General features: G+C 40.2%; 1 protein-coding gene across 4 annotated transcripts in view; it reads left to right on the plus strand.

Moving 5' to 3' along the window:
• Positions 1 to 20,904, plus strand: part of R3HCC1L (R3H domain and coiled-coil containing 1 like) — a 103,948-nt gene extending 83,044 nt beyond the window's left edge. For 3 of the 4 annotated variants that reach the window (XM_066239719.1, XM_066239721.1, XM_066239720.1), the window contains 5 exons: positions 2,267 to 2,442; positions 9,505 to 9,575; positions 10,713 to 10,808; positions 11,316 to 11,456; positions 20,108 to 20,904. In XM_066239719.1, the coding sequence (XP_066095816.1) occupies positions 2,267 to 2,442; positions 9,505 to 9,575; positions 10,713 to 10,808; positions 11,316 to 11,456; positions 20,108 to 20,175 (552 nt within the window). In that variant the 3' untranslated portion in view covers positions 20,176 to 20,904. Of the gene's footprint in view, positions 1 to 2,266; positions 2,443 to 9,504; positions 9,576 to 10,712; positions 10,809 to 11,315; positions 11,457 to 12,914; positions 13,000 to 20,107 lie in introns of those variants that run through there. The other variant, XM_066239718.1, reaches the window with a different exon arrangement.
• The last annotated feature ends 2,496 nt before the right edge of the window (positions 20,905 to 23,400 follow it).

The raw sequence follows: 23,400 nt of genomic DNA on the forward strand, positions 1-23,400 counted from the left end.
CTTTCCATGATCTGCCAAAGGCAAACACTTTATATGTGTCCTGTTTCTCTTTGGAGGGACTTGTCATTCTGTGGATTTTAGTTTTCTTGGTTGTCATGGATACTCAGCTGTCTGTCTAGTGAACTCAAGAAACGTGATTTTATAGATCAGCTGGTCTTACTGTTATAGTAGAAGGAATATTTTCTTTCTGTTTTCTGCATCTGAAGAGCAGAAATAGCTTGGTCCATATAGATTCAGCACTCATTAAATTTTGTCTAAAGTAGGTTGAATTCATTGAATACTTAAGTGCCAGGTAGTATGCTAAGCACTTACTGCATCATCTCCTTTAATCCACACAACTCTCTGTGAGGTATAAGTATTATTATTATTCCCTTTTCTTTTTCTTTCTTTTTTTTGTGACAGAGACAGAGAGACAGATAAAGGGACAGATAGGGGCAGACAGATAGGAAGGAGAGAGATAAGAAACATCAGTTCTTCATCGCAGCACCTTAGCTGTTCATTGATTGTTTTCTTATATGTGCCTTGATGAGGGGGCGTCGGCTACTGCAAAGCAAATGACCCCTTGCTCAAGCCAGCGACCATGGGGTCATGTCTGTGATCCCCACTCAAGCCAGTGACCCCGAACTTAAGCTGATGAGCCCATGCTCAAGCTGGGTGAGCCCACACTCAAGCTGGTGACCTCAGGGTTTCAAACCTGGGTCCTCTGCACCCCAGTCCGACGCTCTATCCACTGCACCACCACCTGATCAGAAAGAAAAGGAGGGAGGCGCAGGAAGCATCAACTCCCATATGTGCCTTGACCAGGCAAGCCCAGGTCTCACCAGCGACCTCAGTGTTCCAGGTTGATGCTTTACCCACTGTGCCACCACTAGTCAGGCTACCATGTTTTTAGCTGTAAAACTGAAGCTTAGTAGAGAAAAGAAACTAGAGACACTGCAATAAACTTTTTTGTTGATTTTACTTAAATCACCTTTCCTCTTTCCTACCTCCTGAATAAAATTCTTGAATTCGTTTTTTTGCTTCTCCAAGTAAAGGAGATGTATCCTGACATTGCAGGTTCTCACTTCCCCATTTGCTGGGTAAAGAGGCAAAGTATAAAGAGGGAAAGCTTGAAGAGATCTACTAGGGCAGCGGTTCTCAACCTGTGGGTTGTGACCCCGGCGGGGTCGCCTAAAGCCATCGGAAAATACATAATGCATATCAGGTATTTACATTCCGAATCATAACTGTAGCAAAATTACAGTTATGAAGTAGCCACCAAAATTATTTTTTGGTTTGGGGTCACCGCAACATGAGGAACTGTATTGCGGGGTCACAGCATTAGAAAGGTTGAGAACCACTGTACTAGGGCATTTGATTAACAGAGAAGACATACTTCAGTTTGAAGGTTTGGGGGTCAGTACTAGCATCTAGGTTCGATAACAGGTGAAAGGACAAAATGACTCTCGTGACTTCATTGCCACCTTCCATTTTTCTTTTTCCCTTCTGCTTCCAGTATAAAGTAGTTAACGATCTTCAGTTTTTTTCATAAGATAGGATTCTGTTTGTTTTGTTTTTTTGAAAAATACAGTAACCGAATTTAATACATAGATATGTATGAGAATCCTGCATACATCAGTCAGAAACTTCACATGCATGAGAGGTTCTTAGAATTCTAAGTATTTTTTATTACTATTAATTTCTTTACTAACCTGCAATGTGGGAATTCTTTTAGGTAGCTCTCATGCTAGTAATCTTAAATATAATTACTTGTACCACTTAAATTTGCCTTAACAAATTCCTTTGTAAGCTACATTCAATAAAAAGTGGACTAACAGTGTTTTCATTTTTTAAAATTTTGTTTGGTTTTTGTTCAATTCCAAAAAAGAAACTATGAGTCTAATCAATAAGCTCAAATAAAACAAATGTTATTAATTTATCTCTAAAGCTATTTTCTGAAATTCATTTTGTAAGATGTGCCATTTGTAACTCACCACATTAATCATTCTACATTTTCTCACACACTAGTTGATAGATGCAAGTTAAGTTTCATGCATTGCCTGTCTTTGCTAAAAATTCAGTAACTTTTCAAATATTCCATGTGTATAATATAAACTGGGTGATAGAACCCTGGCCATTATTCTGTTTAGGAACAACATTAAGTCAGAGACGATGTTAAAGGTTAAGGAATAGGAACATGGAGACAAGGAGGAGGATTGTTTTGGGAGGATATTTTTTAATGCTCTGACTTGATGTAACAGTCACTAATATGCTTCCTCCTCCTTAGTTATCAGGGAATATGAAGAATACAAAAAGCATCCAGGAGCCTAGATTTGATTATTACAACAGTGAAGTGCCTGATATTGACCTCAGTGATTGTGAATTCCCACATGTCATTGAAATTTATGACTTCCCCCAAGAATTTCGAACTGAAGACCTCCTACGGGTTTTCTGCAGTTATCAGTAAGTATTTGCAAATGTTGGAGGTGTTAGGGAATGTGGGATGAAGTTTTCTTAAAAATGTCTTCTGAAAAGTTACCTCTTTGTTTTCATATTTCCTATTATTAACTTTAGCATCAAGTTTGTTTATTGTCTTTTTCAAAGTCCATTAGAAATACTCTATATCAAACCATTCTTTATTTCCCTAGAAATGCTAAATAGTCTGTCTAGATTCCATTTAGCATTTAGGAAGACCAATATTAATGATGACTTTTAAATCTGTCTTCATGATGCATTTAGTTAATTTATATTTATTGTAATTATTGATATACAGTTAACCCTTGAACAAGGTCGGGGTTAGGAGTGCCGACCAATCCACACAGTCAAAATCCGCGTATAATTTCTGACTCTCCAAAAACTTAACTATTAGTAGCCTGCTGTTGACTGGAAGCCTTATTGATGACATAAACAGTTGACTATTTTTTGTATGTTATATATATTATATACTATCTTTTTACAAAAAATAAGATAGAAAAAAGAAAATGTTAGAAATTCATAAAGAGACAGTACTATAGTATATTTATTAATACTGTACATTTGAACAAATTCACATGTAAGTGGAACTACAAGTTCACAGCCATCCATTTTCAAGGGTTAACTGTATTTGGATGTATGCCTGCCATCTTTTTTTTGTGTGTTTACTTGTCCCATCTTTTTCTCCTCTTCTTGCCTTCTTTTGGATTAATGAGGTATTTTTTCCTCAGTGTATTTTGGGGGAAAATGACACTCTGTTTCTATTCTTTGGTGTTACTTTAGGAATTACAGAATGCATGCTTAACTTATCAGTGGCTAAAGTTAGTATTTTCACACTCTCCTCAAACATTGTAAGGGCTTTTAGCTCTATTCCCTAATTCCATTCTTTGTCTCTGCCCTATCCAATGTATATGCTATCGTCTTGAGCATTTTGATTCTTTTTAATTTTCTCTTTTTCCTTTTAAACTGTTTGATGTTATTGTTTATATCATATATTCAGCATTTAGATTTACCCACTTTCTATGTTCTTCATTTATACCTTCTTGCATCTCGTATCTTCCATATAATATCTTTTCCTTTCATACATATGGAACATATTATTTAGTATTTACTTTAATTATAGCCTACTGGTAAGAAACTCGATTGTTTTTTATTGTTTAATGGCTTTATTTCAACTTCATTTTTGAAAGACATTTTTGCTGGATATAGAATTCTAGGTTGGCAGTTACTTTTCTATCAGAAATTGGAAGATATTTTACTGTCTCCTGGCTTTCTTTGTGGAGGATAAGAAGTCAGCTGAAAATCTTAACAACTGTTGCTTCTTAATGTAATTTTTCTTTTTCTCTTTGGATGCTGTTAAGGTTTTCTCTTTGTCTTTGGTATTCTGCATTCTTAATATGATATGGCTTTGTGTTTATTTATTCTTCTTGAGATTATTTGGGCTTCTTAACTCAGTGAATTAATGTTTTGCATTGATTTTAGAGAGCACCTCAGGCATTATCTCTTCAAATACTGCCTTTGTACAGTTTCTCTCTTTACCTTCTCAAAGATTCCAATGAAACGTGCTCACTTGATCTCTCACTTAATTCTCATGTTATCTCTCAGTTTTCATCTCTTTGCTTCATTCTATATCATTTCTTTAGCTCTAGTTTCCCATTTACTAATTTTTTTCTTCAGCTGTATTTAATTTGCTATTAAATCTGTCATTGAATTTTTATGTGTGTGTGTATCAAGAGAGAGTCAGAGAGAGGGACAGATAGGGACAGACAGACAGGAAGGGAGAGAGATGAGAAACATCAATTCTTCGTTGTGGCTCCTTAGTTGTTCATTGATTGATTTCTCATATGTGCCTTGACCGGGGGGGGGGGGGGGGGCGGGGGGCGCTACAGCAGACCGAGTGACCCCTTGCTTGAGCCAGCGACCTTAGGCTCAAGCTGGTGAGCCTTGCTCAAACCAGATGAGCCTGTGCTCAAGCTGGCGACCTCGGGGTCTTGAATGTGGGTCCTCCACATCCCAGTCCCACGCTCTATCTACTGTGCCACCGCCTGGTCAGGCTGTTCATTGAATTTTTAAATTTCATTTTGCTTTTTATTTTTTAAAATTCTCTGTATTTTTTTCATATTTGCATGGTAATTTGTGTGTGTGTGTGTGTGTGCGTGTGTGTCAGAGAAAGAGAGAGAGGGACAGATAGGGACAGACAGACAGGAAGGGAGAGAGATGAGAAACATCAATTCTTTATTGCAGCTCCTTAGTTCATTGATTGATTTCTCATATGTACCTTGACGAGGGGGCTCCAGCTGAGCCAGTGTCCCCTTGCTCAAGCCAGAGATCTTGGACTCAAGCTGGTGAGCTTTGCTCAAACCAGATGAGCCCGTGCCCAAGCTGGCGACCTCAGGGTCTTGAACCTGGGTCCTCCACATTCTAGCTTGACATTTTATTCATTGCGCTACCACCTGGTCAGGCTGCATGGTCAATTTTTAAGTTTCTTGTTTCTCCAAATATTTTCTAGATTAAAAGAATTTTTTTTCCTTTTTCTTTTCCAAGTGAGAGGAGAGGAGATAGAGAGACAGACTCCTACACGGGCCCTGACTGGGATCCGCCCAGCATCCCCCATCTGGGCCAGTGCTCTGCCCATCTGGGGTCATGCTTTCAACCGAGCTATTTTTAGCACCCGAAGTAGAAGCTCCACAGAGCCACCTCAGCACCCGGGGCTGATGCACTCGAAGCAATTGAGCCATGGCTGCAGGAAGGGGGAAAAAGGAGGGATGGAGGGGTGGAGAAGCAGATGGTCACTTCTTTTGTGTGCCCTAACTAGGAATCGAACCTGGGACAGCCTCATGCTGGGCCGACGTTCTACCACTGAGCAAACCAGCTAGAGCCAAAAAATATCTTTAAGTATATTAAACATAGACCTTCTACAGTTTTTTTTTGGTAATTACTTTACCTAATGGCCTTTTAGTTCTGTTTCTGCAAATTCTCACTCACACAGTGCCTTGCTTTTTTTGGAGATTTAATTCTTTTATTGTGAGCTGGCCATTTTCCTTCAAATTTTATTTATGGAAATTGAGGCCTACAATAAAAGAAGAGGATTTCTCCTGAAAAGATTTGTTTTTATCTGCCAAGCACCAAGGGCACTAATAGTCTAGGAACACTGTAAATTAAATTATTGATCTGAGTTTATTCTGACCATTCAGTTTGAAATAGTCAAGTGGAGAATGATAAAAAATGATTGTTCAATGTCTTGACTAGTTTATTTTAACAGTACTTATAAGTGTCCACTCTCTTGGCAGTCTTTGATGTAGTGCCAATGCCTTTTTTAAAAGTTTACTGGTCTACTTGTAAAAGAGTTATTGTATGTCACTGTCATAATGTTCCAGTTTCATTTCTTTACAATAGAATAAGAACTTTAATGTACCTGTGGAGTCATCTGAGTGCAAATTGCTTTTAGGGTAAAATGTTTTCTCTGATTTTTATACCTGTTTTGCCCAAACATAATTGTTGGCTTTTTATTGGTTTTTTTAGTGACTTTACCTTTCTCTGGTCTTCCAAAGCATTCAACTGATTTTTTTATAGACACACAGCTTTTCTATTTCACACCCATATTTCATTGGTTTAATTTTGTTCAGTTAAATTATGTTGTGAAATATAAATTTAAATAAATGGGGTTGAAAACAATTGTACTGACTCTAGCTATGTGTATCATTCCTAAATATATAGGAGAAGGTAAAAGAGTCAGAAGTATTCCTCTGCATCTCTAGCTTATAAGGGAAAAAAAAAAGCTTCAGGAATAAAAAGTTATCCAGAAAGAAAGTTATTTTCTACTGATTTTCAGGGTCTGAAAATAACTCAATACCAAGAAGGATTATATTTTAATGTTCCAATCTTGATAGTAAAAATGAACTATGTCTGTGGTCTGATACTAAAATTTTAAATTCAATTCATTTATCTCTTGGATTTGTAAGATTTTATATCAGAGGATAGCCTCCAACTTTTTTTTTTTTTTTTGTATTTTTCTGAAGCTGGAAACGGGGAGAGACAGTCCAACAGACTCCCGCATGCGCCCGACCAGGATCCGCCTGGCATGCCCACCAGGGGGCGACGCTCTGCCCACCAGAGGGTAACACTCTGCCCCTCCGGGGCGTCGCTCTGCTGCGACCAGAGCCACTCCAGTGCCTGGGGCAGAGGCCAAGGAGCCATCCCCAGCGCCCAGGCCATCTTTTGCTCCAATGGAGCCTCTCTGTGGGAGAGGAAGAGAGAGACAGAGAGGAAGGAGAGGGGGAGGGGTGGAGAAGCAGATGGGCGCTTCTCCTGTGTGTCCTGGCCGGGAATCGAACCCGGGACTTCCGCACGCCAGGCCGACGCTCTACCACTGAGCTAACCGGCCAGGGCCAACTTTTTTTTTTTTTTCTTTTTCTTTTTCTTTTTCATTTTCTTTTCTTTTTTTTTTAAGTGAGAGGAGGGGAGGTAGTGAGACAGGCTCCCGCATATACCCCAACCGGTATCTACTATAGGGTAACCCTGTGTTGGGCTGATGCTCAAATCAACTGAACTGTTTTTAGCACTTGAGGCTGATGGGCTCAGACCAGCTGAGCTATCCTCAGCACCCATACCCACATTCAAACCAATTGAGCCACTGGTTGTGGGAGGGGAAGAGGGAGAAAAGGGAAAAAAGGATGGGGAGAGAAGCAGATGGTCACTTCTCTTATGTGCCCTGACCAGGAATCAAACCCATTACATCCATACACCAGGCTGATGCTCTGTCCACGGAGCCAACTGGCCAGGGCCCCCCTTAACTTTTTCTTAAGCCAGATAGTAAATAGTTTAATCTTACCTGTAAAACTTTTTTTTCAACTTTGCCATTGTTGCACAAAAGCGGCCGTAGATATTATGTAAACAAATGAGCATAGCTGTGTTCAATAAAACTTTATGTATAAAAACAAGTTTCCTGGTTTTTTTTGTAAAGTTCCAGAATAGGCAAAGCTAGCTAACAGCTATGTACCTCATTTATATTTGGTTGGGGTATGGATGTGGGTGTCAGTTCTATAAAGGAAAGAAGGGATGTTAACAATCTCTGCAATAGACCGTATTCTAAATATCATATATAGTGGTCAGTCAGTCTAATTCATTACCAGTTATGTTAAGACCTAGTATCCAGAGCCTCTGCCATATAAAATGCATAATGGGTTTAAAAAAAGCCATCGAGACTAAATCACAAGGTAGAACTACCCAGGTTGTCATTATAATTATGACTTTTAAAACCTAGGATCAATTTTGTTGGTGTCTAGACTTTCCTGAAGATTAGTTAATTCTAATGAATTATTAACTTCCCTTTGGTTTGTTTCCTTTTAATCTTACCTGTAAAACTTTTTTTTCTTATCAAATCTAAAATCACCCTCAAAAGAGAAACTCCAAAGTCTAAAAGACCCTCCAGAACCCATCTAGATCTTTTTGTTTCCTTTTGTCAATTATCTTATGATAAAGATTTTTTTTGGGGGGGTAGTTTTCTGAAGTGAGAAGCGGGGAGGCAGAGAAATAGACTCCCGCATGCGTCCAACTGGGATCCACCCCGCATGCCTAGTACGGGGCGATGCTCTGCCCTTCTGAGGCGTTGTTTCATTGCAACCGGAGCCATTCTGGCGCCTGAGGCAGAGGCCATGGAGCCATCCTTATTTCCTGGCCAACTTTGCTCCACTGGAGCCTTGGCTGTGGGAGGGGAAGAGAGAGATAAAGAGAAAGGAGGGGGGGAGCAGATGGGCGCTTCTCCTGTGTGCCCTGGCCGAGAATCGAACCAGGGACTTCCACACAGCCGGCTGACGCTCTACTGTTGAGCCAACTGGTCAGGGCAATACAGATTTTACTATTGAATTTTTTCAGTCTCTAACCCATGTGTTTATTTTATGCTGTGATTAAACTTCCTTACATTTAGGAAATTATCTAGCCAACCATCAAAGCTTCCTTTATTCTTTTTCTCGCAAAGGAATTTTTTTTCTTCACTGATTGTTAAAGAGGAAAGATTTTTTAGCAGTTATCTTTTTTTTTCTTTATAGTGCTTTATAAAAATAGCAAAGGTCCTGATGCAAAAGTCTGTAGTAATGCCTGAATCAAATAACTACAGGCAACTTGGTGTTTTAATCACCATCTTCATTAATATTAATAATCTTCCTTATGAATATTGCTATTAATAATAAAAACTGAGTGCCACTCATGTACTAAGTACTCAGTGAGTGCTCAACACCATGCTTTGCCTTGTCGTGGATGATCTCATTTCCATTTTTACAACTCTGGGAGGACGTGCTAAGCCTGCTTCTACAGATGGGCAAACCTGGCTTCAAGAGAGGTTGAGCCTGCCCAGGACTCAGGATGGGTGGCAGAACCCAAGTCCATCTATATCTGACCCTCAAATACTGCTAGTTCCACAATGCCATATTGAGTCCATGAGGAGTTGTAGCTGAGAAAAGTAGCTGTCTTGTCATGATCCCGATAGTCCTTGTGCTCACTACATAGCTCTGCTCCAAAATAAAGGTGTTATTTTAAGGACTAGGTCAGGCTCTGATTACAGTTGTACTTTTTCTCTATTACTTGATTTTTTTTTCTTTGAATGGTCTTCTTCTCCCTCTCTGTCTGTCCTGGAGCCTGCATATGCATTAAATCCAGGTGACCTTCCCTGCCTACTTCCTCCTCTCTCTCATATTCTTCTACCTCTCCTCTGCATCTTCTTCCTACCTCTTCTTGTTCTGTGCCCATAAGAACATTTATAAATAGTACTTAAGTACTTTCCCTCCCCAAGGGACTTGTGAGGATTAATTAGTTGATGTCTATAAAATAACGGGGAACGTAAAATACTCCCAGGTAGGTCTTTATGATGGTATTATTGCTTTTAAAATTCAGTAGCTTCTTCTGCCCTCTAAGCTGTTTTTGTGTCATTATCCCTGTTCCACCTGTGCGTTGTTGAGTGTTTCTCTCTCATTCTGAAATGCTTTATGAGACTTTATTTGAAAGCTGTTTCATAAAGGAAATTTTATGAAATAAAATTGTGGGGGTTTTTTGTTGCAGGAAGAAAGGATTTGATATTAAATGGGTGGATGATACACATGCCCTAGGAATATTCTCCAGTCCGATTACAGGTATTTACCCAGTGGATTTCAGTGTGATTTTTTTATTGTCTATTTTCTTCTGCTACTTGTCCTTATTTCTTTTCTATTCTAGCCAATTGTCATTTTATTCAGCCAGTATGGTAATTGGCAGATACAAGTTTTTGAGGCATGGTTTTTTGGTATCCATATGGAACTCCCTTTTCACCTTAATTCAATGCTATTTGGAGAGAGAGTCAACTCTTTTAAAGGTTATTTGCTGTATAACTGTCAGTTATGATAGTATATAAACAGATTATAGGTAGAGATTTAAGAAGCCTGTATGACTAAATCTTACAATATTTAAGATTTTTTCCCCCAGACAAATGAATTTGCAGTAACCCTTTAACCTACCCATTGAGAGGGTATATTACCTACTTTCCGAATATATGATTGGATCTTTTCACATATATCGGTGGCCTCATGATAGATGTGATGCAGAGGCATTCAAAGAGATTAGATATTTTAGACCTTGTCTGAACCACCTAGAATGGAGGTCTGCATACTTACTCTGTGAAGGGCCTGATAGAAAATATTTTAGGGCATATGGTCTCTGCCGCTATTGAACTCTGCCGTTGTAGCAAGGAAGCAGCTATAGACGGTATGCAAACAAATCAGCGTGGCTCTGTTTTAGTAAAACTTTATTTACAAAATCAGGTACTTGACTGGATTTGATCACTGAGCCATAGTTTGTTGATCCCTGATCAAAAATAATTGCTGTCATCTGACCTGTGGTGGCACAGTGCATAAAGCGTCAACCGGGAATGCTGAGGTTGCCAGTTTGAAACCCTGGGCTTGCCTGGTCAAGGCACATACAGCAAGCAACCAGGGAACAACCAAAGTGAAGCAACTCTGACTTGATACTTCTTGCTCCACTCTCCTCTCTGTCTCCTTTTTCTGTGAAATCAATAAATAAAATTGAAAATAAATAAATAAATAAATAAATAAAATAATCGCTGCTAAATAGTGTATGTAGTCTCTTAGAGGGTTTCTAGAGCTTACCATTTCTTTTGCTTGCCATGAAAGAAAATCAAAAGGTGTACCAGAGAATACTTTCTAAGAAGCAGCCTTAAATTTTCCTGTGCATAACTGGTCTTCATGTCTTCTACTCCTGTTGGTTCTTCTTCGCAGCTCGCGATGCTCTGGGCAGTAAACATACTATGGTGAAGGTCCGGCCGCTGTCACAGGCCACGAGAGCAGCCAAGGCCAAGGCTAAAGCTTATGCTGGTGAGCCTGTCCTCTCAGGTTTTTTCATTTTTCTTGTTGACAGTAGTGTTATTGTTTTTCTCAATACTTGTACAGCATCCAGAGTTGTAAAGACATATCACTTTTATTTTTAGCATTAAAGGAAGTTTGTTTTTAAGGAAAAGAATATAGGGAAGGCTGTGCAGGAAATGTGGCATCCGAGCAGCCACTTGGAGAGAGTGGGAGGTGCTGACTGCAAGCTCTGCAGCAATCATTTTCTTATGACATCCTTATCTAGTGTACCTCTGTGTTTAGCTGTTTGATACAGTCACTTTAAGAAATTGTGTTAATACAGATAAAGAAGGCTGCGTTGTTTGTGCTTTGCCATGTTAATTTTCTCTGATCATTTATCAGGTTCATATTAATTACTGCTGATGCAGCCCTTGTTAGTCTATTTTGTATGTAAATTACTGAGTTAAATCACTTATAGGTGGAGTGCTTTTTTCCTCTTCCTCACGTCCTCCTACTCCCTCCCTTTCTCTCATTCAGAGTTCCTCCAGCCAGCAAAGGAGCGACCTGAGACTTCCGCAGCCCTGGCTAGAAGGCTAGTCATCAGTGCCCTTGGGGTTCGAAGTAAGCAGAGCAAAACTGAGCGCGAAGCGGAGCTCAAGAAACTACAAGAAGCCAGAGGTGAGTTGAAGCGATGCGTCCTTCTCTAGTCCCTTTAGAGTCCCAAATGTATTGTATAATAAATATGTATTTTCCGATGGCTTTAGGCGACCCCTGTGTTTTGGTCGTTTGACCCCCGCCGGGGTCGCGACCCACAGGTTGAGAACCGCTGCTTTAGAGCTCTCTATATTATAAGGCATAGTTTAAAAAAGAAAAAGAATGAAGCTCATTTCATTCTGTCATTTCCATTTCCTAGAAGCCTCCCAAGTATATTGAAATTGTCTATCTGTTCCACACACCAAGGCGTCTTAATCCATTTACCTGCCATTTACCTACCATTATTGTTTTCTGAGATAGGTTCGGTGTTCTCAGCTCATCCGTGGCTTTTATAAGTTTTTGCTCCAAACTCTGAGAAAAATTTTCCTGTGAAAACATAGTAGTCTTTTAGGTAGAAAACATTATTTGCTGTGGTTTTACTGGGCCATGATTGCCATGGCATTATCAAATGGTTTAGATCTTAGGTAGAACACAAATTAAGCTACTGACATTGATGATGGTAACTGTAGGAGGTATTTTTTTTTATAAAGTCAATCTTGAGTGGCTCCATTAGAGTACATCTAGATTAACCTAGCTTCTGATTATTTTTCAGTACCTAGGAGTTCTCAGGAAATAATTCAAATGATCTACAAGCAGGATTTTTCTTACCCTATAGTTTGGAGTTGAGGTTAAAATCTCTCTCTTCCCATTATAGGCTGTTGACTTGTCGGTAAAGGTTTCGGATTCCAGCTTTGTATTTAAGTACTTTTTATCAACCTTCAGGCTTTAGACAGTCTCATTGCCTTAGCCCACGATCTGTGGAATCTGCGGAGGCAATTTATTCTGAAAATTCCACTTACTGAAAAGTAACTTCATTTTTCTATTAAATGAATTGAAGTTTCAAACTCCTTGTTTATTGCCAGTCTAACAAGGCCATTAATACTTCTGTCCACTCTGCTTTGGTGATAGCAGGCAGCTTGCAGACTCTCGGCTGCACTGGCCAGATAACCAGTGACAGAGTGTGTCATGGCAGGTGCTAGAGTTTCAGAGTAGAACCCAACTAATTTTTGAAACCATAATGATTATAATGATGCAGTCTTGATTTTTACAATGCATGGTTCACTCAAAGGCCTCTTATAGACTACAGAAATGGTGAGGGGGGGGGAGATTCATCTGCTTTTTATAGATGGCAATAACAGAATTAGATTAAAGGAGAATGTGCCGTGTTCTTAACCCTTTATTAATTGGTTATCTTTGAAGAAAATGATTTCTCTGTGATAACCACAATTATCTCAGAAGATCAATAGAGGGTAATAACAGTGGTATCTATCGGAGATATGACTCTTTTTTCAGTGTGTCATGCTTTCCTGCGTATTTCTACAGATACTGCAGCAACAGTTTTGCATGGATATCATCTGAGTATTCCCCTCTACTTCTCTGTAGGCACGGCAGCATGCAGCTCTGCTTGACGTATTTGTACCCAGCTATACAAAGGACATTTCAGTGGTGCAATTAAAAGTGAGACTGGTGGCTAAGTAGGTACCCTGTTACTTTTTATTTTTATTTTTTTATTTATTTATTTATTTATTTATTTATTTTTTGCATTTTTCTGAAGCTGGAAACAGGGAGAGACAGTCAGACAGACTCCCGCATGCGCCCGACCGGGATCCACCCGGCATGCCCACCAGGGGGCGATGCTCTGCCCCTCGGGGTGTCGCCATGTTGTGACCAGAGCCACTCTAGCGCCCGGGGCAGAGGCCAAGGAGCCATCCCAAGCGCCCGGGCCATCTTTGCTCCAATGGAGCCTTGGCTGCGGGAGGGGAAGAGAGAGACAGAGAGGAAAGCGCGGCGGAGGGATGGAGAAGCAAATGGGCGCTTCTCCTGTGTGCCCTGGCCGGGAATCGAACCTGGGTCCTCCGCACGCTAGGCCGACCCCTGTTACTTTTTAAATGAAGGCCTTTAGTTGTGAATAGAGGCCCACTGTGATAATTTCCTACTATCTGTTGGTGCTGAGGCTGTACAGATTATAGGGGATGCTCCCTTTATTATGCTTCAGAGCTTTCTGTTCTTCATACCTGAGAAAACGCATATGGAGAATTCCTGATTTATCTCTTTCTGGCTGCTTTACGTATTGATGTATTGAGCAGATACTCTTGTATCTGCCTGTGTGGACCCCAAGGCTTCCTCACTCAGAGAAAATTTTTTCTGTGGAAATTAAAAGTACTGTTTAAGTGTTCCAGACCTTTTTCCACTAGAGAGGGAGGAATCAGTACAACATAGTGACTTCACATTATAGACTCTGGCATCAGAATACCTGGGTCCACATCTTAGCTCTATCTCCTGGCTGTGTGACCTTGGGCAAATTAGTTCCTCTCTCGAGGCCTCTGTTTCCTCATCCGTAAAATGGAAAGCAAGTGAGATAATTCACAAAAGATACCTGATTATCTTCGGAAATCATAGGAATGCTCTCCCCTCTACAATGTATCTGTAGGCCTATAACTACTATGTGACAAATGTTTGCTGCTGCTGCTGTTTTTATTAGTAATAGTAGGAATATATGGTGAGTCCAGTGCATGTCCTTTGTCATTGCTCTTTTTATTTTAAAATTTCATGTAATATTCTACCAGCTACATTTGGTATTCACTGAGCACCTGTCCTGTGCAAAGCATTCTGATTCCTATTTAGGAGTATTAGAGAGATGGTAAGATTATGTTCCTCTCCTTAAGACTTACAATCTAGTGGAGATATCTGCCTTGAGTGAGCAAGAAAATAGGAACCTGTTATTTTAAGCAATTGTTTCTCTTCTCACTTCAGTTCTAAAGATTTTAAGATTAAAAGCCATAGCAAGGTTTTTGTTGATTAAAAGGATTAGAAGGAAACTACAGATAGTCTGTTAAAATAACTCTGTGATGGATGTGATTATCTCCAGTTTAGAGCTGGCCCAGAGAAGTAATGGGCCCAAAAGTAACCCAGCTGGTAAATTGAGAGGAGACATTTGAACCTAGGCCTCTCTAATTTAACCCATACTCCTTCTTTAATATTGTAATCCCTCTTGAAGGATTTTGGGTCAATTAAAACTTTTTTTCCCAGAAAAAAATATTTAAAAAAATTTAAGGTCTTCAGAAAATAAAATATGGCAGGCTTCTTTTTAAGTTCTGTTTCAGTGGTTAGCAGCTCTCACTGACAAAATTCTTCCTTAGGTCTAACTTAGATCTGTATGATAGTTTAATCTGGATTCTTCTTCTTTCTCCCTTAGTAGAAATAGGGAACGTCTGGACACCATTCTGTTCTAACGAATTTTAACTGTAATGATCAAGGGCAGATCGTTTAGGAGTGGTATAATAGAGTTTTCGCTATTAACTAGCTGTGTAGCATAAGTAAGTCTGTGTGCCCAGTTTCCAATAAAGTGACTTATCTAACCTTGAAAAATTTTTTGCATACAACAGAAGTTAATGTGTGTAAAACTATTTACAAAAGTGCTTTACAAATTCAGGATACAGTTATTTATGTGATTCTTGGGAAATTACTGTTCACTATAATGATATGAGCCAGTAATGACAAATATGTACTACATATTGCTGCTTCCCACCCATTACCCATGACAGACAGTGCTAGTCAGTCATGACATTCTTTCTTGGTGAGTTTTGACTTGACAATTGCCAAATGATCAGAATTAGCATGAGAATTGAGATCTTTGTGCCATCCTGATATAGGTACTTCTGTTAATAATACTATAGAATAATCTCTTAGCCTTTCTTTTTCCCACTTGAAGAGCTCTGCTGTCTGGCACCGTGCCTGGTTTATAAAAAGATACTCAGTATCCATGCATGCTTATTGACTGACTACATGAATGACACTGGCTACTTTAATTGTTCTTCATAAATCATGATTCTACTCTGAACCTTGTCAGGTACCCCATGAATTTCATTGAAAAATCCAGAGTTGAACACTTATCTGAAACCCTTCTAATTAATGAATATGTGATTTGGAGTAAACCAAATCCTTTCCTGCTGTAGTTCCACCGTTCTAGTTTGGTCTTTTTACCTTTTTAGTGAGAAGTCTTTGTTTTAGTCCTTGAAAAGGGAGGTCCAAATATAAAGCTACTCTGGAAAGAACCGAGAAAAAAGGAAGTAGCCAATTTATTTTAAACAAATCATATTGTCTATATGAGGATAAGAACTTTATTTCATAAGCCTTTGAGCATGAGAAAGTATTTTTTAGTCCAGCAGAATGCATAACAGCTACACTGAGACGGGAAGTGAAAGTATAGATCATCCGTGAGTGCTTTTGTTTTTTCAATTTTGATTTTGATTTTTCAATTACAAGTGACATACAATATTATTAGTTTCAGGTGTACAACATAATGATTAGACATTTATATAACTTATGGTGATCACCCAGTAAGTCTAGTACCCATCAGACACCATACATAGTTATGTTAATATTGATTACATTCCCTGTGCTGTACTTTATCCCTGTGACTGGCAATTTGCACATCTTAATCCCTTCTCCTTTATCACTCATCCCCTAAACCCCCTTCCCATTTGGCAACCATCAGAATGTTTTCATTACATCCTGCGTGCTTTTATTAGACTTAATCGTGTGCTTTGACCCAGTGATTCACATTAAATGATAAGACTACATTTTAAAGCCCAGACTCAGGAATGCGTGTAAAATTTCCCTATGTACCACTTATCAAAGCACTTGATTCCACTACCTCTTAGAATAAGCTACCTTTTTCAACAACATAGATAGGCCTAGAGGGTATTGTGCTGAGTGAGATAAGTCAGACGGAGGAAGACATGCCATGTGATATAGCTTATTCATGGAATCTAAAAAACAAATGAACAGGCAGAACAGGAACAGACTCGTAGATACAGAGAACATTGGGATGGTTGCCAGGTGAGAAGGGGGTGAGGGGTAGTCGGAGCAGTGAAGGGATTAAGAACTATAAATCTGTAGTGACAGAATAGTCACAGGGATGTAAAGTACAACAAAAAGAATATAGTCAATAGTATTTTTTTAAAGGCTAATAAGCTACCTTCCAGTTTTCAGAGTCTGCTTTAATTTTATTTCATAACTTATTTCCATTTTACTCTTGAGGATAGGTGATTAATTGGCCAGTCCTTACAAGTCCACCTTTTGGGATATAGACCTGAAAGATTAACTAGGCAATAATTTGATCCCCTAGTTTGATGAATTAAATCTTAAGAACCTAAAAGTATCTCTATAGGATATTTAGTCAACTATAATTTAAAAAAAAAAAAAAAGTAATCACAGTTGTTACCTTATGAACTCCTTTTCAGGCATTCCTTTATTCTATCAATACCTCCAGGGCAGTGCTGCTCTGCTGACGCATAAGCTAGGCATCTCCTTGGAGTCCTTTCTCCCCAATGAGAAGTTAGTTCCCTTCATTTCTAACCACATTTTCTTTCATCCTAATATGGTCTTTTTCTCTGAAATGTATTTCCCATATATTTGGTGTCATCTGCTATTTAATAAACTTAAGTTCCTGGCCTAGATTGGAGATAAAAATGTTAACCCTAGGACTAATTGATCATTTCACCAACTATTGCTAAATAAATAGCCATGTTGTTCTTTGTGGTGACCCTGACTACATTGATAATCAGTCCACTCTCCATACTTACATTCCCTCCAACACTTAGGTGATCCAGACCATAAAGCCCCGGTATATTTATGATTATATAAATACTTGGTAAGACTAAAATCTAAATCCTTTCTCAAATTAAGAGGTTACTTATGTTACTTCTTGATCTATCAGGTGTCAAACCATAAAAGAAGGCAATTCGATTAATTTGACCAGACTTGTACTTCAAGTTTTCATATTGATTACTTTTTAAAAATATATATATATATTTAGACAATTAATTTTAACGGGTGACATTGATCAATTAGAGTACAGTACATAGATTCAGAGAAGACATCTCCAGGTCATTTTGACATTTGATTATGTTGTATACCCATCACCCAAAGTCAAATTGTCCTCTGTCACCTTCTATTTGGTTGTCTTTGTGCCCCTCCCATCCCCACCCGCCCCTTCCCCTCCCCCTGGTAACCACCCTACTCTTGTCCATGTCCGCGTTGATTATTATTCTGGAGGTAAATACAAGTAGTTTTGTGATGATTTTCTCTATTATTTTCTCAGGTGTAGGAGTAAATTTTAAAAGTTGTAATTTACATTTTAAATGTCAAAATAGGAGAAAGCATGCTGATTTAAGAATTTAGGACCTGGATTCCAGGTTCAGTTTTTCACCAATGATGTAACCTTAGACAAGTTCCTTAACCCCCCTCCAAGCTTCCATTTATTATTTAAAAGGAAGAAAATATTTTTGTCTCATTCTAACCTATATTTCTCTATTCTATTCATGTTCTATACTTCTAAATTTATACCTTAACATTTTCACTGTTTCTTTGTGCTTCTCAGTTTGTCTGCCTAATCTTGCTAGTTATCTCATGGTTTACAATCAGAATTTCTTCTACTATTTATATTTGGTAATAAAGGTCTCCAGCCTGACCAGGCGGTGGCGCAGTGGATAGAGCGTCGGACTGGAATGTGGCAGACCCAGGTTCGAGATCCCAAGGTCGCCAGCTTGAGCACGGGCTCATCTGGTTTGAGCAAAGCTCACCAGCTTGGACCCAAGGTCACTTGCTTGAGAAAGGGGTTACTCGGTCTGCTGTAGTCCCCCAGTCAAGACGCATGTGAGAAAGCAATCAATGAACAACTTAGGTGTCACAATGAAAAATTGATGATTGGTGCTTCTCATCTCTCTCCATTCCTATCTGTCTGTCCCTATCTGTCCCTCTTTCTGACTCTCTCTCTCTCTCTCTCTCTCTCTCTGTAAAAAAATAAATAAATAAAGGTCTCCAATCTTTAATTATAAATCATTAGGGTAGGAACTGTTTCAGAATTTTGAAATACTCTAGTTTTGGAAAGATAATATGGTTATCTTAATATTTGTTTCCTAACACCAAAGTCAGACACACTAACATTGACACTAATACAGCAGAGTATATGACTAGTCACCCTCAATGGCATATGTAAAGACTACAAGCAGCTTTGTATCATTCAGGTTAGATTTACCACCACATGAGTATTGGCCCCAACGTTAAATAACCAAAAAAACCCACAAAAACACTTTGTTTTCAGAACTGTTCAAAGCAGTTTTAGAATTGTGGATTAGCGGTCACTCTTCCCACATTGCCTTTTTGATTAAGTTTCCGAGCTTATTGAAAACTTTGAGTTCAGGAATCCCTCTTCTGATTCACTTTTTTCTTGGAATCGAGAACCATTGTTTGACTGCTTTTATCTAAGGTTGCCTTTGGAACCCCTAACTTTCCTGTTTGTGAGAATCAGAACTACAAGCCTCCCTAAGAAATGTTGTATTGTTTCCTAGACAATCCCAGTGCAGTTCAAGCCTGTCTTAAAGCCAAATCACAGGGCAATGAATTAACTAACCTTCAGATAAACAGTTTGGAATTTGCTGACCCCCATTTTTTGCCTCATAACTTTTGCTGCTATATTCTGATCATGCCACAAGATGGTGCCCAAATAGCAGCAAACTTCTTTGTCACATGTACACTGCCAGTCAGCTCCCTGACAAAGTTCTCTGCCCTTAAAGTACGGTCAAATACAGTACAAGATTTTTATAAGAGATTCTGCTGATATGGAAAAGATATGTCAAAATAGAAAGTGTTGATTCTAAACTCATCTTGTTTTCTCTAATCCCCTGGTTTATGACCAAAAATCTTTACAGACATTATCTGAAATAATAGCCCTTGGAAGGAAGCGTTTAGGCTTCTCATCTACATTTTATGGTGTCATGATAAACGGCACACCATGAAATTAGAACTGCTATTGTGGCACCTAATGAAGTGATTGGGCCACCAGGCCATGTGTGGTCCGTGTTTTCTCACCTTTTGTTGAAAGTATTAAATGAAAACCAAGCTTTTATGTTAAAAATTGAAAATGGATTTCCCAGATTTGTGCACTTTTCTTGTTTTTAGAAATAGTCCTTAGTTTTCCATTATACGTGGTCATTTTTCCATGTTGGAATTGTATATTCCAAAAGATTTCTGGTTCCTGAAAGGGCTTGGGAAATACTGAGATTCAGCTTGCCCCTGAAATATTTTTCCGTAAGATCTTAATAGGAAGATATGGCTAAAGCCCAGGGCCTACCACTTCCATTGAGCAGAAGGTAGAAGAAGAATATTGAGACATAATCTGGGTCACTATTGAAATATTTGTAAAGACCAGTAAACTGGGACTAATGGGCAATTACATGGAAGCACTAAGAGTTGAGAAATAGAATTAAAGTACATATATTATCAGTAAGACTAAAACCTGAGTCCTGTTAGATTCTGACTTATTCCATATACTTTTTATTTGTATTAGCCCCAGGTCTTTCTCTTTCTGTTATATGGTAATAGTAACATCTCCCATTTAACAAAGCACTTGGAAAGTTAGAGATACTAACTCTTAGAATCCAGTTAGAGAAGAACAGGACATTCAACTGTCTTGTAATTAAAGTTCACCTTGTAATTTAGATTAAGGGAAGACCACTGGTTATATGGTTATATGAAGTACACTACCACTTTAACATTGCCCTAATTTACAGAGAGAAAACGGTTGGAAGCCAAGCAACGAGAAGACATCTGGGAAGGCAGAGACCAATCTGCAGTTTGAACATCATTCAATGAAAGGGATAATTCCATGAATTCAGAAAATATTTTCATAGTCTTCCGATAAGAGGATCCTTCCAGAGTTCTGTGTACACGCAGATGTACATGTTAATGAAAGAGATAAAGTGGTCAAGACAGGGACTGACTGGTATAGAAAGAAGACCAGACTCTTGTCTGTCTTCATTCTTAAATGCAGTTCTTTGGAATCGCCTTACTGTGTTGGGCATAGAAGCAAGCCGTCAGCTAAGAAGAAACACGGAAAATGTGACTTCCAGGTGTCCTCTGGACAGGGCAAGTCATGTTAGCATGGGTCACACTTCCAAGATGTTTTAAGCAGATACAAAACAGAGGATTCAAACCTGTGATGATGGAAGATTTAGGCCCTGCAAAACCAGGGCGTTCTGTAGTACCTAACAAAGCTGAGAACAGCAATGTTGGGGGGCAGGGGAGGTAGCAGCTCGTACAGACGGAACCGCATCTGGTGTACTTGGGGCTCACGGAATCTGACTGTCGGTCCCACAGCTGCAGCCTTGGCGAACTGCAGTAGATATGGAGTTTGGACTCCCGAGTTTGTGCCGAGGTAGCCGAGTGCCCGGGGCTGTGCCCCTGCTGCACAGCAGCTAGGGACGGGTCAGCTTCATTCCACATAGGAAGCCCGTCGGGAGCCGTGTGCCGGTTCCAGTCAAGCAGTACTGTTCTGTTGTGAGAGGAGACATTAAAGTGCATTTTATGACCTGGAGCACTCTGGTATTTGTTAATTTTGTCATCCCCACAAAGAAGTGGGGAGCCGCTTATCGCATCGTCATCCCTCTAATGTTGCGTGGGTTCGGTGGATCTCCGGATTTTATTGAAATCCACCGAGTAGAGAGGTGATCATCTCCCTGCCCCAGAGTATACTACAAAAGTGCCTCTCCTGGGATTGGTATGTGGCAACCCCTTTTCCCTCCTTGCCCTCCCTGTGCACCCCCACTCCAGCCTCTTGCCTTTCCCATTTCTGTCAAACCTGATGCCCTGCTGAAAGCATCTGGCACACAGCATGTTCTTGGTGTGATCTTCTCAGCCGGTGCCAGAGGCACTTGGCAAGCAGACCACACCATCCATTGCAATGAGGAGCAGCCAGAATAAAACCAACACCCTGGGCAGTGAGAGCGTTCCTCCTGGAGGACGGACCAGTCAGAGCCGTTACTCGGGTTTTATCCATTCCATATCTGCATTCCCGGTGCTTTGGAAGATAGTTCTGTGCTGAGAAATGAGAGGGCTAGACTGAGACGCTGAGGAAGCAAGAATTGGGGTTTCATTGTGCTTTCTACTGAGGCAGTAGCCTCATTTTTGTATGATTTAGTCCCTGTGACAATGATGGATTATTAGCATTGGCTAGAACATGGTGAATGGGGCTTTTTTCAAACGTTCCTTAAATGACTCTGGCCTTGGGTCTTAGTCCTGACTCAACTGTCCCTGCCGCTGTTCTGGTCTTGCAGCCCTCTCTCCATTCCTCAGCATCGTTCTTATGTCTTGGTCAGTTCTGAAAGTGTCCCTTGTTCATGTTCAATGCCTCAGTCCAAGTTTAGGAGCTAAGTCCTTTCCTTGACCTGCTGTCCCACTGCTTAGACCAGTGCCCCCACCCTTTGGCTCACACTGCCCGCTTGTGCTATTTCTTCCCAGAATCCACTTCTACAAGATAGACAGGTCTGTCCAAGCAGTGTGGCTGCATTTGAAATGAAATGCAAGGAATTGTGGCCAGGCTCGGTATACTGAGGAATAGCTTTGCTGTGCTGGTTCCTCAAGGCTGAGGGTGACCTTGGACTGCACAAAATAAAATTGCCCCTATCACTTGCCTTTGAGGGGGCTTCCCTTTCTGACAACGTGTTAGCTTTTAAAGGCATTGTTACTGGTAACATATTACCCCATGTTTATTGGCTCATTCTCTTGTAGTTCTCATAATTTCTAGAAGTTACTTTTGTTTTCATTCTAATGTTTTGTACTGGGTGACTAGGAGCTTGAGTGTGTGGTTTTTTGTTTTTGTTTTGTTCTGTTTTTGTTGTTGTTACTGTTTTAAAGCTAACAATCAGCCACCTCCAACTTTCAGATTTATCCTATAAGCATATTCCGAGAAAGAATTTTTTTTTTTAGCCAATATTGAAAGCTATGGGGTGCTGCTGTTTCTAACAGTAGAGAATGTGCTTTTTAATTACTGTTTTCTAGTAGTTGGGCTTGATGTGTACTGGCTGGAGGTAAGAGGACCTGCCATGGCCCAGCGTGGACGGCAGTGAGCTTGTCCAGGTGGGAATCACATCTTTGGCCACATCTAAACCATGCCTTCCCAAGCCGCGCCCGCTGGCGAGCACCTGCCGCTGCCACTGGCTCCGCGGTTAGCTGTTTGAGAAGACATAATGCACTCTGCTCTGCACGTATGCTGCTTCATAATAGAGTGTCTGAATCTAGGATTGCCTGGAATTGACAGTAGGAGGGTCCATTCCCCTTGAGTTTGGATATGCCCTGCATAGAGCAGAGGTTTTTGCAGAATGGAAATAAGTTAGGCTTTGGACGAGTAAGCTGGAGTTCCTAGCACTGTGGTGTCTCTGAGACTCAAGTATGCTGAGGTAAAAATCTTCTGACATATTTGGTTCTGTCTGGAATTTGGTGGCTGGTATTCTGTTAACATTCCTCATCTAGTTACAAGTCATGCCAGCCACCAGTCTTCCCATGCCCTTCCCTTTCAACTCAGAGGTGTAACAGCACAACCCTTGTATAGCTTTTTCCAAGAATTAGAGCTGAACTGGCTGCACCTATCAGACATGTGATGTGGGCAGCAAGCTGAGACCAGAGCCAGTGGCTGGCCGCCTGGCCCGCTTTTCTGGCCCTCTTAGAAACTGGATCCAGCCAGAAGCTGTGGGTAACCTCCCTGCCTGAACCCGGTCAGCAGTCCCCGCAGGCTCCCCCTTGCTGCACATTCTTCCACAGACCATTAGCCGCATGTGCGAGGATAATGTTGTTACTGTTTGGGAGATGTTTGCTGGCTCCAGCAGGAAATCAGTCCTTCCCTTGTTTACCTAAATCGCTGTGCCAAAATATAGTGCTCGCTCTGCCTAATGAAGGAGGCGGGGGAGTTGGAGAGAAGGCAGAGGAGGAGGAAGAAAGCACTTCATATTCACAGAGCGTACCCCAGAACACATCCTTTTCCTCTCTTGAGGAGGGGTAGCTCTCGTGATGCGGGGACAGAGCACTATTG

This window comes from Saccopteryx bilineata, chromosome 7 (genome assembly GCF_036850765.1).
Source record: "Saccopteryx bilineata isolate mSacBil1 chromosome 7, mSacBil1_pri_phased_curated, whole genome shotgun sequence".
NCBI classification, from domain to species: Eukaryota; Metazoa; Chordata; class Mammalia; order Chiroptera; family Emballonuridae; genus Saccopteryx; species Saccopteryx bilineata.